The 13,723-nt window shown below is 49.9% G+C and overlaps 1 protein-coding gene across 1 annotated transcript; it reads left to right on the forward strand.

The window, feature by feature from the left end:
* Positions 1–8,511: 8,511 nt before the first annotated feature.
* On the forward strand, positions 8,512–12,746 carry Klf4 (KLF transcription factor 4). Its single transcript, XM_075967191.1, has 5 exons — positions 8,512–9,110; positions 9,228–9,348; positions 9,966–10,950; positions 11,065–11,229; positions 12,335–12,746. The coding sequence occupies exons 1-5, from the start codon at positions 9,106–9,108 to the stop codon at positions 12,508–12,510; spliced, it is 1,452 nt and encodes a 483-aa protein (XP_075823306.1). The 5' UTR covers positions 8,512–9,105; the 3' UTR covers positions 12,511–12,746.
* Positions 12,747–13,723: the final 977 nt, after the last annotated feature.

Genomic DNA, 13,723 nt, shown 5'->3' on the forward strand with positions numbered 1-13,723 from the left:
ATCTGGTAGGCATTGGCAGGAGAGTTTCTACAAGTTCAAATCCATCTTAGGGTACATAGTAAGACCCTGTCTCAAAACTAAAAGAAAACCAAAGACGAGAGCCAGATATGGAGACACCCATGCCTGTGATCCCGTCACTATAATCCCTATACTCAGGAGGGTGAGACAAAAGATCTTGACTTTGAGACCAGCCTGGGCTACATACTGAGTTTCAGGCCAGCCTGGGCTATGTAAGAATATTGCTTCAAAAAAATTAACAATTTCCATATGCACACTAATATAGGAACTCTGAAATTTTACATAGAAAGCTATTCATTGAGGCCATATCTGGATAGGTGGTAGGCTGGAATTTTTTAATTAAAACACACATTGTTTCTTTAAGAAACAAAACTAAGCAGGCATTATTTTCAAAAAAATATTACTCTTAAATACTAATAGAAGCAAAGGACTTTTGTTAAGCATGGTATAATCTATAAATGTTCTCTGACATTCTGGATCTCTTTTGAAATGACTAGGATGGAATCAAAGGGCAAGACCTGCAGAAGACCCCGAACTCCTGATGCTCCTGCCTCCACCTCTGGAATTCTGGGATTTCAGAAGCGTACCTACCAACATACCTAGCGAACTCTTAGTTTGTATAGCTCGATGTCACTATCTTCGGGATTTAACAAAAACAAAAACACAAGCCTTTGCCAGTTATGACCCCAACCCGTTTAGTGTGGGTCTCAATTTGCAACTGGTCCCAGCTAAAAAAGCATCTCTGAAATTTAGGTGAGCCTGGTCCTAGACTCCTGCATCACCTGCAATAACACTGACCGGAGGACCACAACTGGGAGACAATGCATTCCAATCTCTGAACCAAAACAGTGCATCATGGCCCAGTGTTGGGTACCGCAGAAGTGATTATGTCAAGTCTCATGGACTGAGAGGTCAAAGTAACAGCAGTGGGACCTTTCGTGTCTACCATTTCACTTAGTGTTCACAGCAGCCTGTGAAACAGATAGACTCGTGACCCATCTCACAGTTAAATGCACTGCTACTAAGGGGTCAGTGTGCTAAAGGTCACCAAGGTCTCGGGCTGAATCCTTGGGTGGCTTCATTCATGAATTTCCCCGGAAGTCTTGGCAGGCTTTCCTTTCCTACCATTCTCCTGTCTTCCAAGAGCCAGTGACTTCTGTCAAGCCCCACCCCCACCCCGCCCCGCTTAAATGAGTTACAGCAAAATGGTTCAAAGAACCAAGCTCAAGATACGATAATCTGTCTTTGGATAAATCAACAGTACTGTTTTGTCTTGAAAGGCGCGCAAATGAGTTTCTGTTCTAACAGAACCCTGAGCTTGCTGAATGAAACATCCGAACGTTGAATTCGACAGTTCAATGTTTCCCACAACACTTGGCATGCGGAGAACTCGGTTGGTTAAATTTAGCAGCCAGAAAAAAAAAATGTATGTGCAGACTGAGTTCACTGTGAATGGAGTCCCTCCTTGACGGTCTACCAAGATCTACCAAGATGAGGTAACACTGCGTTCGGTGGGGGGGGGGGGGGGGGGTTCTCTTTGTAGACGATGCTGTTCTTTCCTGATAGAGACACATGAAAAGGAAGCGTCTGGATCTGGCTCCTGTGCATCAAATGCAATACGAGACATGCAGAGCCCTGTTACAGAGCTCTCCCAGCCTTTTGTTTCCCTTTCTGAACGCTGGCTCTAGTCGTCTTTACAGCCCTCTTCCCACAAGCCAGGACGTTAGAACTGATTAACAAACACAATGTCAAAGAAAAGAACCACCAGAGCAATCAAATGCATTGTTAATTTTTTTAAAGAAAAAAAAAACATTTCCCTGGCTCAAAGGACCTAAAGTCATATTGGCAAAAATAACCTATCCTCTGGCCCACAGACTGAGAAGAAAATTAAACACAGAACGGCTTGGTTCTTATTTGCATTTCTCAGGGTGTGATGCATTCATTTTCAACTCCTAAATCCTACACTTTGCCTAATGAAAAAGAAAAATATCTCCAATATGATTGACACCCGGAAACTGTGCTTTCCTCTGAAAGGTGAGTGTCCCTAGCAGAAAATCCAGGCACAAAAGGCTCTCAGCTGTACACGGTAGAATCTTGGACAACAGGTCAGTTCTCCTTTGGAGCAGAGTCTCCCCTACGCCCAGAAGAAGTAAAACTTGGTGGACAGGGGCAAGAAGAAAATTCCAACTTTCATTTTAATCTTCTTAGGCCCTGAAACACACACACATGGGCACGTGTGTGTGTGTGCGCGCGCGCACGCGTTGTGTGCGTGTGTGTGCACACACATGTGTGTGGTCATGTCAAACTCATTTTTTCCTTTAGTCGTTTTGCTTCCTGGAAACAGTCTCCTGTCACTTAGGATAGCTTTGCATTCCTGACCCTCCTGCCTCTACCACCTAAGGGTTGGGATTACAGGCTTTGTCCCACCTCACCTGTTCAGCTCATCAACTTTTAAATGTTGCAAATGAATATTGTATCCAGTGGGATTCTTCTTGGGTGCTTAAAAAGAAATCATATGGTTAATGATGGCTTATAATAGCCCCTAATTTCTTTTTTAAAAGTAATTTTTGTAATATATTACTCTTAAAAGGTAATTTTTTCTGGGTTGGCGGAATAAGAAACCTAGTCAGGCACATTAACGCAAACTTTCTCTATCAGCACTGGGAAGAGAGGCCAGAGAACTATGGTTAAGTTTGGTGACCTACTGAAATCAGGCCAGCCAGGACTACATAGTGAGACCCTACCTCAAAGACCAGAATAAGAATAAAGAAACTAAAACAGAAACCTCAGACTGTAATCTCAGCATTGTCGTCCAGATTGAGGCAGGAGGACTGCCATGAGTTTAAGGGCAGCCTGGGCTCCAGAGTGAGAACTTGTATCAAGAACAACACAAAACATCTTTAAAATAATTGGTAATCTCATTAATTTTAAATTTCCTCTGTAAATCACCTAAAGAATGTATTGGACCGTGTGTGTGTGTGTGTGTGTGTGTGCGCGCGCGCGCGCGCGCGCGTGTGTGTATGTGTGCACATTTGTGTGTTGTATTGTGTATGTGTGTGCATGCGTGTGTGGTGTATGTGCATGTGTGTGCATGTGTGTGCACATATGTGTGTTATGTGTGTGCGCATGTGTTGTGTGTGTGTGCATGCAACTTAAGTGATCAAACTTAAGAGTTCATGAAAGAGATTTTAATTAAATTTCTGAGAATTGATTCTTAAATGTCTGTGATTCATTTTCTGCTCTAAAAACTTCAATACCCAAAGTTCTGGGTTTTGAAAGGCAATGAATTTGGCTGCAGAAGAGAGTTGACTCCATTTGGTTTTGGTTTGGGTTTTGGTTATTTTTGTTTGTGTTTTCAAGTTTGCTTTAGTACAATGCCTATGCCCGGGCTGCTCGCAAGCTTTGTCCAGCTCCTTTAGTACAGTGGCTGGGCCCGGGCCGGCTCCTTTAGTACAATGCCTAGGCCTGGCTGCTCGTGAGCTTTGGGAAAACAAAGTCAAGGATTTTAACCTTTTTTTCAATCACAGAACTTTACAAAAGGAAAAAGAAGAGGATGGAGGAATAAAAGGGATGAAAATTAAGTCCCACCCTGCTGGACTTGAGAGAACGCTATGAATAAGGCGAGAACTGGAGACCAGTGAGGCTCAGAGTGTAAGGAGCTTGCTGCCCAGTCAGGCACCCTGAGTTCAATCCCAGAGGCTGAACACTAGATGCCAGAAGGAAAGAACCAACACTGGAAAGTTTTCCTCCGACTTCTATATGTGTATCACACAAAATCAATCAATCAATTAATCAATAAACAAACAAATAAGAATGGATAAATAATATGGAAATGATGAAATAGTAACAATTTTGGGTTTCTACTGTAATTAGAACCCAGCACAGAAGATATTCCAGACAGGAAAAACACCTGATAAAAACAGACATCACAGACGCATGGATTTAAGAACTGAGACTTAAGAATCTTCAGCTAGTCTCTAGGGAAGATTCTGGAAAGTTTATCTAGGGTCAGAGGAGGAAGCATTTGATCTAGCCAGGGGTAAGCAGCTAGGTCTTGCTTCTTCTCTAGGCAAAGATGTCTATTGAGAAGGCTTGGGATGTAGCTCAGTTGGCAGAGTGTTTGCCCAGGATACGTGAAGCCCTGGGTTCCATCATCAGCACCAAATAAGCATAAAGTGATCTCAGTGGTGTCCCCCTACAATCCCAGCACCCAGGTGTCTGTGGGAGGGTTGGAAGTTCAAGGTCATCCTTTTCTACCTCTACCTAGAGAGTTCCAGGCGGCCAGCCTGGGATACGTAACACTCAAAAGGAAAAGGGGGTCAATCTGGACACTACAGCCATGACTAAAAGCTGAACCACGGTAGCCAGGAAGTTAAAAACAGTGGGGCGATTTAGGAATCGAATTTGCCAACCTCTGTGAATGCCTGCATGCTTAGGGCAAGATGAGCAAGAACTTGAAGAAAACCCAGGCTTCACCATAGAAAGCTGGGGAAGAGGGCCGAAGCTGTAAGAGTCTGAGCCCACTGGTTTTGATGGGGGGTGGATAATGAGCCTGGAGTTGAGAGCTGAAGGCCCAGCTTCCTGGTTACAGACTGCACCCAGAGGGGAAAGTGCATGACTCCTTTATTCAGCAGTCCTCAGAGCACAACCATGTGTTAGGCAGGTACTAATGAGCAGCTGGAGATACTGCAGCAGATGAAACAGGGGTCCCCATCCATCTGAAATGCATGATGCCTGGAGAAAACTGGTAATACTAAAACCTATTAAGTCCTAAGTGTCAAGACTTGAGCTCACTTCTTTAGGTGATCTAATTAGAGCCTCATTACTCTAAGAATTGGCTTCTATTCATATCCCCATTTTATAGAAAAGGAAATGGGCAAAGTGAGGTCACTTGCCAAGCTACAAACCAGCAGAGTTAAATCAGAAAATGTAGTGTTAAAGCCATCCCCCATCGGCCCCATCCCCCCACCCCTCGCCCACTACCTCTTCCCAAGACATTTTACTGCAGAAGTCAGTCTGGCCTTGGATTTTAGGTACTCCTGCCTCAGCCTTCCAATGCAGGATTACAGGCATCATCATGCCCAACTTTTGAAACCCACTTTCTTAACTTCTGCAGAAATCTGAAGGTCATGCCAAGCACGGTGGACTTGGTGGTGGTACCCGCCTGCAATTCCGGCCACTCAAGAGCCTAGGGCAGAAGGAATGCTTGATCCCAGAAACTCAAGGCCAACCTGGGAAACACAGAAAGGCCAAGTCTCAAAAACCAAACAGATGGTGACGCTTAAATGAGGGTGGCCTTTAAAAGACAGCAACAGGAGCTGAAAACGACTTGGTGCCTGTCAAGGGTTCAAGTCCTCGCCGTTGGCATTGTACAGAAGTCACTGGGGCCTGTCCTCTTGCCTTTAAGAACAAGCAGCTATTAACCCAAGGATGATCAGCTGCAGAGTGCTCACCTTGCTGGAGTTAGGCCCTGTATTCAACTCCCAGTACCAAAAACAAAAAACAAAAATAAACAAAGCAGGTTTTGCTGAGCCTGGTGACTGGTGCCTATGACCCCAGCACATATGAACAGGACTGAAGTGAGTTCAAGGCCTGGCTGGGCTACACAGTAAATTCCAGACCAGACTGAGCAACACTGAAACTCTGCACAGCAATTTTTAAAAATACCTTTCCTTGAGTCCTATTGGCAGCTATGCACAGCAAAGTCAGGCCAGGGCACAGGTGACCAGGTACTCCATGTGCCCAGACCTGTGCACTGCTATGGTTTAGAGTCCTGCACGTGAAACACCCACACAGCCATCTCCACCTCTCCCAGTCCCCTACGGCTGGGCATTCATCCCCCAGCATGGCCATTCCCAGCACATCATCTGCCAACGACTGCAGTTTGTGCTGGAAAAAAAATGATTTTAAAGCTCCAAGGACATCAATAATTAACTTCCATACCACAAAACTTGTAATATGAGTTTGCTGAAATAAAGTCACCAGTATTTAATTCTTCTTTAAAGGGTGTCTTCTATTATTATTATTTTAGAGTGCAATTTAGTCATCAAAGGTTTACACAGCCTCATGTTTATAAATTACATAGGGCAGGGATTTAACTCTTCTGGCCCTACCTGTTTTGAAGAGAGGGAGGGTCATAACCTGTTGTCACACCCGGCACCTGCCTTGAAAGGAGGTGAGCTGGTTGGAACTTCACAGCTCTTTCAGAAATCTGGGATGAATATACAGATTTCCTTCTGTGATGCAATCACAAGAATAACCGGAGAGTTGCCTGCTGGCTTTTATCCTCCAGAAAGCTGTTGGGAAACCATCTTTTTCAGTTGCGTTTCAGAGCCGTGCCTTGATTATATGACATAATAATAGTGGCTTTCCAATTCATCCGCGAAATATTGTTTTTTCATTGTGGTGGTTACTTGGTGAGAGCCTCAGAGGGGGCAGGGCTACTGTCCTAGGTAAATAAAAAACGGGGCTGAAACCACCTAGAGCCCAAGTCGTAAATTCCATCTCCTGACACAGGTGTTTACATCCTAAGGGTGGTGGCTGTCAGGCACGGGCTCATCCAAGTTCATCAGGGGTTTGGGACTCTGGCTTTAAACTGGCTCACTTTCCAAACAGTGCCCACTCCTAGCGTTCCACGTCGGTTTTTTTGCCATCACAATGACGGTGGGGGATGGGAACAGGTGTTCTTTTTGTTGTTCTTTTGTTTGAAAGAGTAAAGCTTTCAAGAGTTAAACTGGTCTAGTCCCGTGAGAGTGGGGTTGAACCCCTCGAGGTCACATGAGGGAGGGGCTCCTTCTCCAGGCGAAGCCGCGCTCTTCCCCACCCCCATATCCCGAAAGTCCTCCCAGTCCTCCGCCAAAACTCAAAGAATGAAAAGTCGCTCCTCCAAGACGCCCAGCTTGAATCTCCCTTTTACAGACTGGGCAGCCTCATTTCATTGGGACGAGATGCATTCCAAGAACGCGTCTGTGGTCGGCCAGAAGTGGAAAATTCAGGATGACAAATATTCCGAAGAAAACTAATATAGGTCCCAGGATTCCGGGACTCAAACAGGTAAAACGACAGAGGACGTGGCATGAGGGTACAAGCCGCCTGTACTGTAGCATCGACCCCTTTCGCTTTCTTCCGTCTCCAACGGAACCCCCGCCCTCCGCTGACTCCGCCAGGAGTGAGGGGATTCAACCTTGAGGGCAGCGGGAGCCCAGCTCTTCGCTCCCCAATCCAAAGTAAACACCTAGTCTACGTTAGCAAGTGATACTGAACACCACACTCACGTTTTGAGGGTTTTTTTTTTTAAGTACTGTTTGTAGAGATGAGGGCGAAAACATTTCCCGGCTGGAAAATTACTGATCACGCACTAAGAAGGTAGTGGGGATGGGAAGAGGAGACCGAAATAAAGACCGATTCCTTTTCTCCTCCCGGTGGGCAAGGGCCTGGGATGCCACTTTTGGAGAACTAGGGTCCCATCGCAATGCTCCGCTTCCCAGAACACGGTCACCTCCCAGCGAAGCCCCTTTGAGTGGGCTGGCCAGCTCGGAACCTAAACTGAAGGGAGCGAATTGTCCTATGACCTTTACCTCGCCGCTTCACCTCTTTATGACTCACTTTTCTCATCTTCAAACTGAGAGTGCGGGTGCGTAGCTTGTAAAGAGCTTTGAGATCCCTGGTGAAAGGTATCTCCCCGCCTCGATTCCTCTCCGCGCTCCCCTTCCCGCAAGTCAATCTGGAACCTTTCCACTCCCTTCGTTGCTCCTTCCAGTATCAAAACCATAACTACGTGCCCAATCTCAGCCTTTTTCCGCCGTCGCAGAAGCGGCACACTCCCCGGAGCTACTGAGACTCCTAGCCCACCATCACCCGGCCTTTACCCCCACCCTGCAGGAGGCCCCACGGGCACCCGCGCCAGGCTAGGCCCAGCGCCGACTCAGCCCGGCCTCTGCGTGCGTATGCTAGGGAGGGCGGGCTGGATGAGTCACGCGGATAATCGCGCTCTTGGGTGCGCAGACGACTCGACAAGCGCAACCGCGAGCAAGAGTAGGGGCGCGCCGCCACCTTCCCTCCCGGAACCCCGACCCTGCCAGGGTTTCCGCGGCAGGGCTCTCGAGCCCAGGGAACCGACCGTGGCCGCGCAGAGGACCCTAGGTCGCGCAGCCACGGAAGCCACGCCGGGATCCCAGCGCCGGAGCAGCCGTCGCCGCCAGCGCCGCCGGCGTCAGCACGGCTCCAGCCCGCCAGCTGCCCGGCTGGCGTCACGGCCCGGCCCCGCCCCGCCCGTGCCCCTCCCTCGCCCCCGCCCCCACGTGCGTGGAGTTTGTTTATTTAGCTGCCATGGCAACGCGCGGGGGGGGGCGGCGGGAAGGCGGAGAGAAGAAAGGCAGGGGGCGGGGCCTGGCGGCGGAGCCCCGCGCGCCACGGGGAGGAGGCGGGGAGCAAGCGAGCGAGAAGTTATAAGTAAGAAGAGCGCGGCGGCCGCCGGCAGTTCCCCGGCCGAGAGAGCGAGCGCGGCTCCGGGCGCGCGGGGAGCAGAGGCGGTGGCGGGCGGCGGCGGCACCCGGAGCCGCCGAGTGCCCCTCCCCGCCCCTCTGGCCCCCCACCCAGCCACCCGCCCGTGACCCGCGCCCATGGCCGCGCGCACCCGGCACAGCCCCCAGGATTCCGCACCCCGCGCCACCGCCCATCTCGCAGTTCCGCGCCACCGCGGCCATTCTCACCTGGCGGCGCCGCCCGCCCACCGCCCGGACCACAGCCCCTGAGCCGCCGACAGCCACAGTGGCCGCGACAACGGTGGGGGACACTGCTGAGTCCAAGAGCGTGCAGCCTGGCCATCGGACCTACTTATTTGCCCTGCTGATTTGTCTATTTTTATAAGAGTTTACAACTTTTCTAAGCATTTTTGTATACAAAGGAACTTTTTTAAAAAGACATCTCCGGTTTATATTGAATCCAAAGAAGAAGGATCTCGGGCAGTTTGGGGGTTTTGGTTTGGGGTTTCGTTTCTAAAGTTGATTTTAATCTTCGTTGACTTTGGGGTTTGGGTACCCCTCTCTCTTCTTCGGACTTCGGAGGACCTTCTGGGCCCCCACATTAATGAGGTAGGTGAGATGCTGGGCTTGGGAAACAGAAGGGGCTGAGGACTGGTGGGAAACCTCACAGCGGTGGCCAGGGTGGCCCCTGACTCCTGGTCCTTGTGCGCCCCGCCCGGCCCGCAGGCAGCCACCTGGCGAGTCTGACATGGCTGTCAGCGACGCTCTGCTCCCGTCCTTCTCCACGTTCGCGTCCGGCCCGGCGGGAAGGGAGAAGACACTGCGTCCAGCAGGTGCCCCGAATAACGTGAGTGTGGCGCTAGTGCCCGGTAGATTTCTGCGGATGGGATGGGGTGGGTGAGCGGGATCCAGGGGTCACTAAGAGCCCCTGGCTAAGACAAGGATTGCCCTCCTTTGGGACTTTACAGCCTTCCCAGGGTAGCTCCTCGGCCCTTGAGTCGGCCTTAAGTGCGTGTGGTCCCGGCACTGCGGTACCGCCAGGGGCGCACAGCGGTTCTTGTCACGGCGTCCCGGCCATGGGGTGGGCGCATGCGGACCATTGGTGGCCAAGGCTCGAGACCCTCTGGGCCCGAGTGAGCTTAGCGCGTGGGCGGCCGGGTGGCTCTAGTGCATGGGGAGAAAACCCACAGTGTCCTAGTATCCCAATTCTGTGGGCGACTGGGGCGTCTCGGGTATCTGGCGGGTAAGAGAATTGGGCTGGCGGAGGTGCCACACCAGTTTGAGGTAGAACCGACGTGCTGCCTCTTACCCGGGTGTTGGCTGAGACTGCAGCCCTGGCACCTGGAGTCCTGTCCAGTTCCTATGGCAGAGGTGCTAGTGTGTTTCACTCACCAAGTCAATACTAGGGGTGGCAACAGGGGGGCTACCACTAACTGCTTCTCTCTCCGTCTCTGCCCTTGGCAGCGTTGGCGAGAGGAGCTCTCTCACATGAAGCGACTTCCCCCACTTCCCGGCCGCCCCTACGACCTGGCGGCGACGGTGGCCACAGACCTGGAGAGTGGTGGAGCTGGAGCAGCTTGCAGCAGTAACAATCCGGCCCTCCTGCCTCGGAGGGAGACCGAGGAGTTCAACGATCTCCTGGACCTAGACTTTATCCTCTCCAACTCGCTATCCCACCAGGAATCGGTGGCCGCCACTGTGACCACCTCGGCCTCAGCTTCATCCTCGTCCTCCCCGGCGAGCAGCGGCCCTGCCAGCGCGCCCTCCACCTGCAGCTTCAGTTATCCGATCCGGGCCGGAGGTGACCCGGGCGTGGCTGCCGGCAACACAGGTGGAGGGCTCCTCTACCCGCGAGAGTCTGCGCCACCTCCCACGGCCCCCTTCAACCTGGCGGACATCAATGACGTGAGCCCCTCGGGCGGCTTCGTGGCCGAGCTCCTGCGGCCGGAGTTGGACCCAGTGTACATTCCGCCACAGCAGCCTCAGCCGCCAGGTGGCGGGCTGATGGGCAAGTTTGTGCTGAAGGCGTCGCTGAGCACCCCTGGCAGCGAGTACAGCAGCCCGTCGGTCATCAGTGTTAGCAAAGGCAGCCCGGACGGCAGCCACCCTGTGGTGGTGGCGCCCTACAGCGGTGGCCCGCCGCGCATGTGCCCAAAGATTAAGCAAGAGTCGGTCTCCTCCTGCACAGTCGGTCGGTCCCTAGAGACCCACTTAGGCGCTGGACCCCAGCTCAGCAATGGCCACCGGCCCAGCACACACGACTTTTCCCTGGGGCGGCAACTCCCCACCAGGACTACCCCTACCATGAGTCCCGAGGAACTGCTGAGCAGCAGGGACTGTCACCCTGGCCTGCCTCTTCCGCCAGGATTTCATCCCCATGCGGGGCCCAACTACCCTCCTTTCCTGCCAGACCAGATGCAGTCTCAAGTCCCATCTCTCCATTACCAAGGTCAGTAGGGGAAAGGATTGGTAGAGCTGCTGCTAAGGAGTTTTGCCTCTGGGGGGGGGGGGGGGTTCTCGGAGACTCCAGAATGAAGTTGACCCCCACTTTCTTTACCCCTAGAACTCATGCCACCGGGTTCCTGCCTGCCAGAGGAGCCCAAGCCAAAGAGGGGAAGAAGGTCGTGGCCCCGGAAAAGAACGGCCACCCACACTTGTGACTATGCAGGCTGTGGCAAAACCTATACAAAGAGTTCTCATCTCAAGGCACACCTTCGAACTCACACAGGTGAGGGGACCAGCGCTGTGGAGGAGGGTTGCTGTCTGTCTGTGCATAGATAGGCTGGCTGTGGACTCCTTAGGGCTTTCTTGGGTGCTGGGGTGTATCTCTTCTCCATCTCCTGGATCACAGAGGAGGGCAGCAAAGAGGCGCCTGTGTTTTTGCCCAGAAGCCTTTTGCTTGATGGATGCTATCTGCTGCCTGAATGTGCAGTTTCTCACCGGGCCTTTAAAAGATAGGGAGTTTCCTGTGTGTGCCTGCCCCTCCTAGCGTGGTGAGCGAGAAGTTGTAGTTTGCAATGCAAAACTGTGGTATCTTGAAAAGGAAAGTTTAAGATGTTGCAGATTATTTTCCTGGTCGTTCCCGCCTCTCCTTAGATCTCCGTACCCTTAGCTCTATTCTAGTCGTTTAAAATAATTAGATTGGATTTACATTCCAAGAATTTAATGGCTGTGGTTCCTGGGGATTCTGTTTTAAAACTGCCTATACAAGCTGGGTATGGTTTAAAGTTGTCCCTGCAAGCTGGCTGTGGTGACACTCCGTCTTGTAGTTAGGAACACTGAAGAGACTAGGTTGAAAGGATCAGTTGTTCTTCAGGCCAGTCTGGTCAAGAACCCCAGTCTCAGAGTGACAAAACATTTGAAGGTAGTCATTACATGGGTAAAGTCTTCGTCAATGTGTCTATTAAAACAACCGGAATGACTCTGCCGGAGAAATTAGCCACCCGTGGCATCTTGGACCCAGCCTAATGGGATAGGATGCATTTGGCTTGGGCAGAAATAACTCCCAATCATTTCCCTGGCCATTTCTAAGACTGGCTAGGTTCAAACGAAAGAAAACATCAGTTCTATTGAGTGGGCATTTGCATTTTTCATTGCTGCTAACTACTGTTTATGAGTTTAAGCTCACACACGTTGTTCTTATTTATCATCTGATTCAGCGTGACCCTTCAGTGTCATAAAGGCATTCCTGGGTTGTTGTTTTGTTTCCTTTTGTTTTTTTGAGAGGGTGGAGTGTGCCCCGGAAGTTGGTTTTCTCTCTGTCCTTTAGTCTTTAGAGGGGCGAATCATCCTAGCCATGGCTTTAGCAGCCCTCTCTCCCTTTCTCTTTCCAGGTGAGAAACCTTACCACTGTGACTGGGATGGCTGTGGGTGGAAATTCGCCCGCTCGGATGAACTGACCAGGCACTACCGCAAACACACAGGGCACCGTCCCTTTCAGTGCCAAAAGTGCGACAGGGCCTTTTCCCGGTCGGACCACCTCGCCTTACACATGAAGAGGCACTTTTAAATCCCACGGAGTGGATGGGACCCACACTGCCAGGAGAGAGTTCAGTATTCTTCTTAACCTTTCACACTGTCCTCCCACGAGGGGAGGAGCCCGGCTGGCAAGCGCTACAATCATGGTCAAGTTCCCAGCAAGTCAGCTTGTGAATGGATAATCAGGAGAAGAGTCCAAGAGACAAAAAACGAAACAAAAAAAAATACCAAAAACAAACAAAAAAATAAAAGAAAAAACTCACAAAAGAGATGGGGTCTGAGACCGGATCTTCTGTCATTCCAAAATCGATTCCAACTTGAACACGCCTGGACTTACAAAATGCCAAGGGCAACTGGAAGTTGTGGATATCAGGGTATACATTAGATCAATGAGTCGGGGGAGGGAAGGTCAGAATTCCCTTGAATTGTGTTTCGATGATGCAATATACATGTAAAGATCACCTTGTATGCTCTTTGCCTTCTAAAAAGCCATTATTCTGTCAGAGGAAGAGGAAGCAATTCAGGTACAGAACATGTTCTAATAGCCTACACGATGGTGCTTGGTGAGTTGCGGTTCTAAAGGTACCAAATGAGGGAGCCAAAGTTCTCCAACTGCTGCATACTTTGACAAGGAAAATCTATTTTTGTCTTCCGATCTACATTTATGACCTAAGTCAGGTAAATATACCTGGTTTATTCTGTAACAGTTTTATGCAGACAGTCTGTTATGCACTGTGGTTTCAGATGTGCAATAATTTGTACAATGGTTTATTCCCAAGTATGCCTTTAAGCAGAACAAATGTGTTTTTCTATATAGTTCCTTGCCTTAATAAATATGTAATATAAATTTAAGCAAACTTCTATTTTGTATATTTGTAAACTACAAAGTAAAATGAACATTTTGTGGAGTTTGTATTTTGCATACTCAAGGTGAGAAATAAGTTTTAAATAAACCTATAATATTTTATCTGAAGAGAAATCTCTTTGTTTTGATTCCGGCTTGGAAAAGAACTTACACATTAACACGGCTGTAGAGGAGGGTTTGTGAGAACCACGCTGGACAGCCAGTTTCACCTTGACAGAGAATGTAAATTTGTTTTGAAGCTACTCAGTTTTGCATTAAGTAGTGTTGGAGTTGAGAGCTACCCGGGTGGGAAATTATACAACATGTGGTTCACGTTTGCGCCGTACAAATACAAAAGGACAATTCCTTACCCAAGTGCTCATTTTCAGGTACACGTGGC

This window comes from Microtus pennsylvanicus, chromosome 3 (genome assembly GCF_037038515.1).
Source record: "Microtus pennsylvanicus isolate mMicPen1 chromosome 3, mMicPen1.hap1, whole genome shotgun sequence".
NCBI classification, from domain to species: domain Eukaryota; kingdom Metazoa; phylum Chordata; class Mammalia; order Rodentia; family Cricetidae; genus Microtus; species Microtus pennsylvanicus.

Excerpts from the sequence above, each read along its gene's own strand:
- Klf4 (XM_075967191.1), top strand. Across the intron at positions 9,349-9,965 it reads CAGCAGGTGCCCCGAATAAC|CGTTGGCGAGAGGAGCTCTC; the intron begins GTGAGTGTGGCG and ends TGCCCTTGGCAG. Across the intron at positions 11,230-12,334 it reads ACACCTTCGAACTCACACAG|GTGAGAAACCTTACCACTGT; the intron begins GTGAGGGGACCA and ends TTCTCTTTCCAG.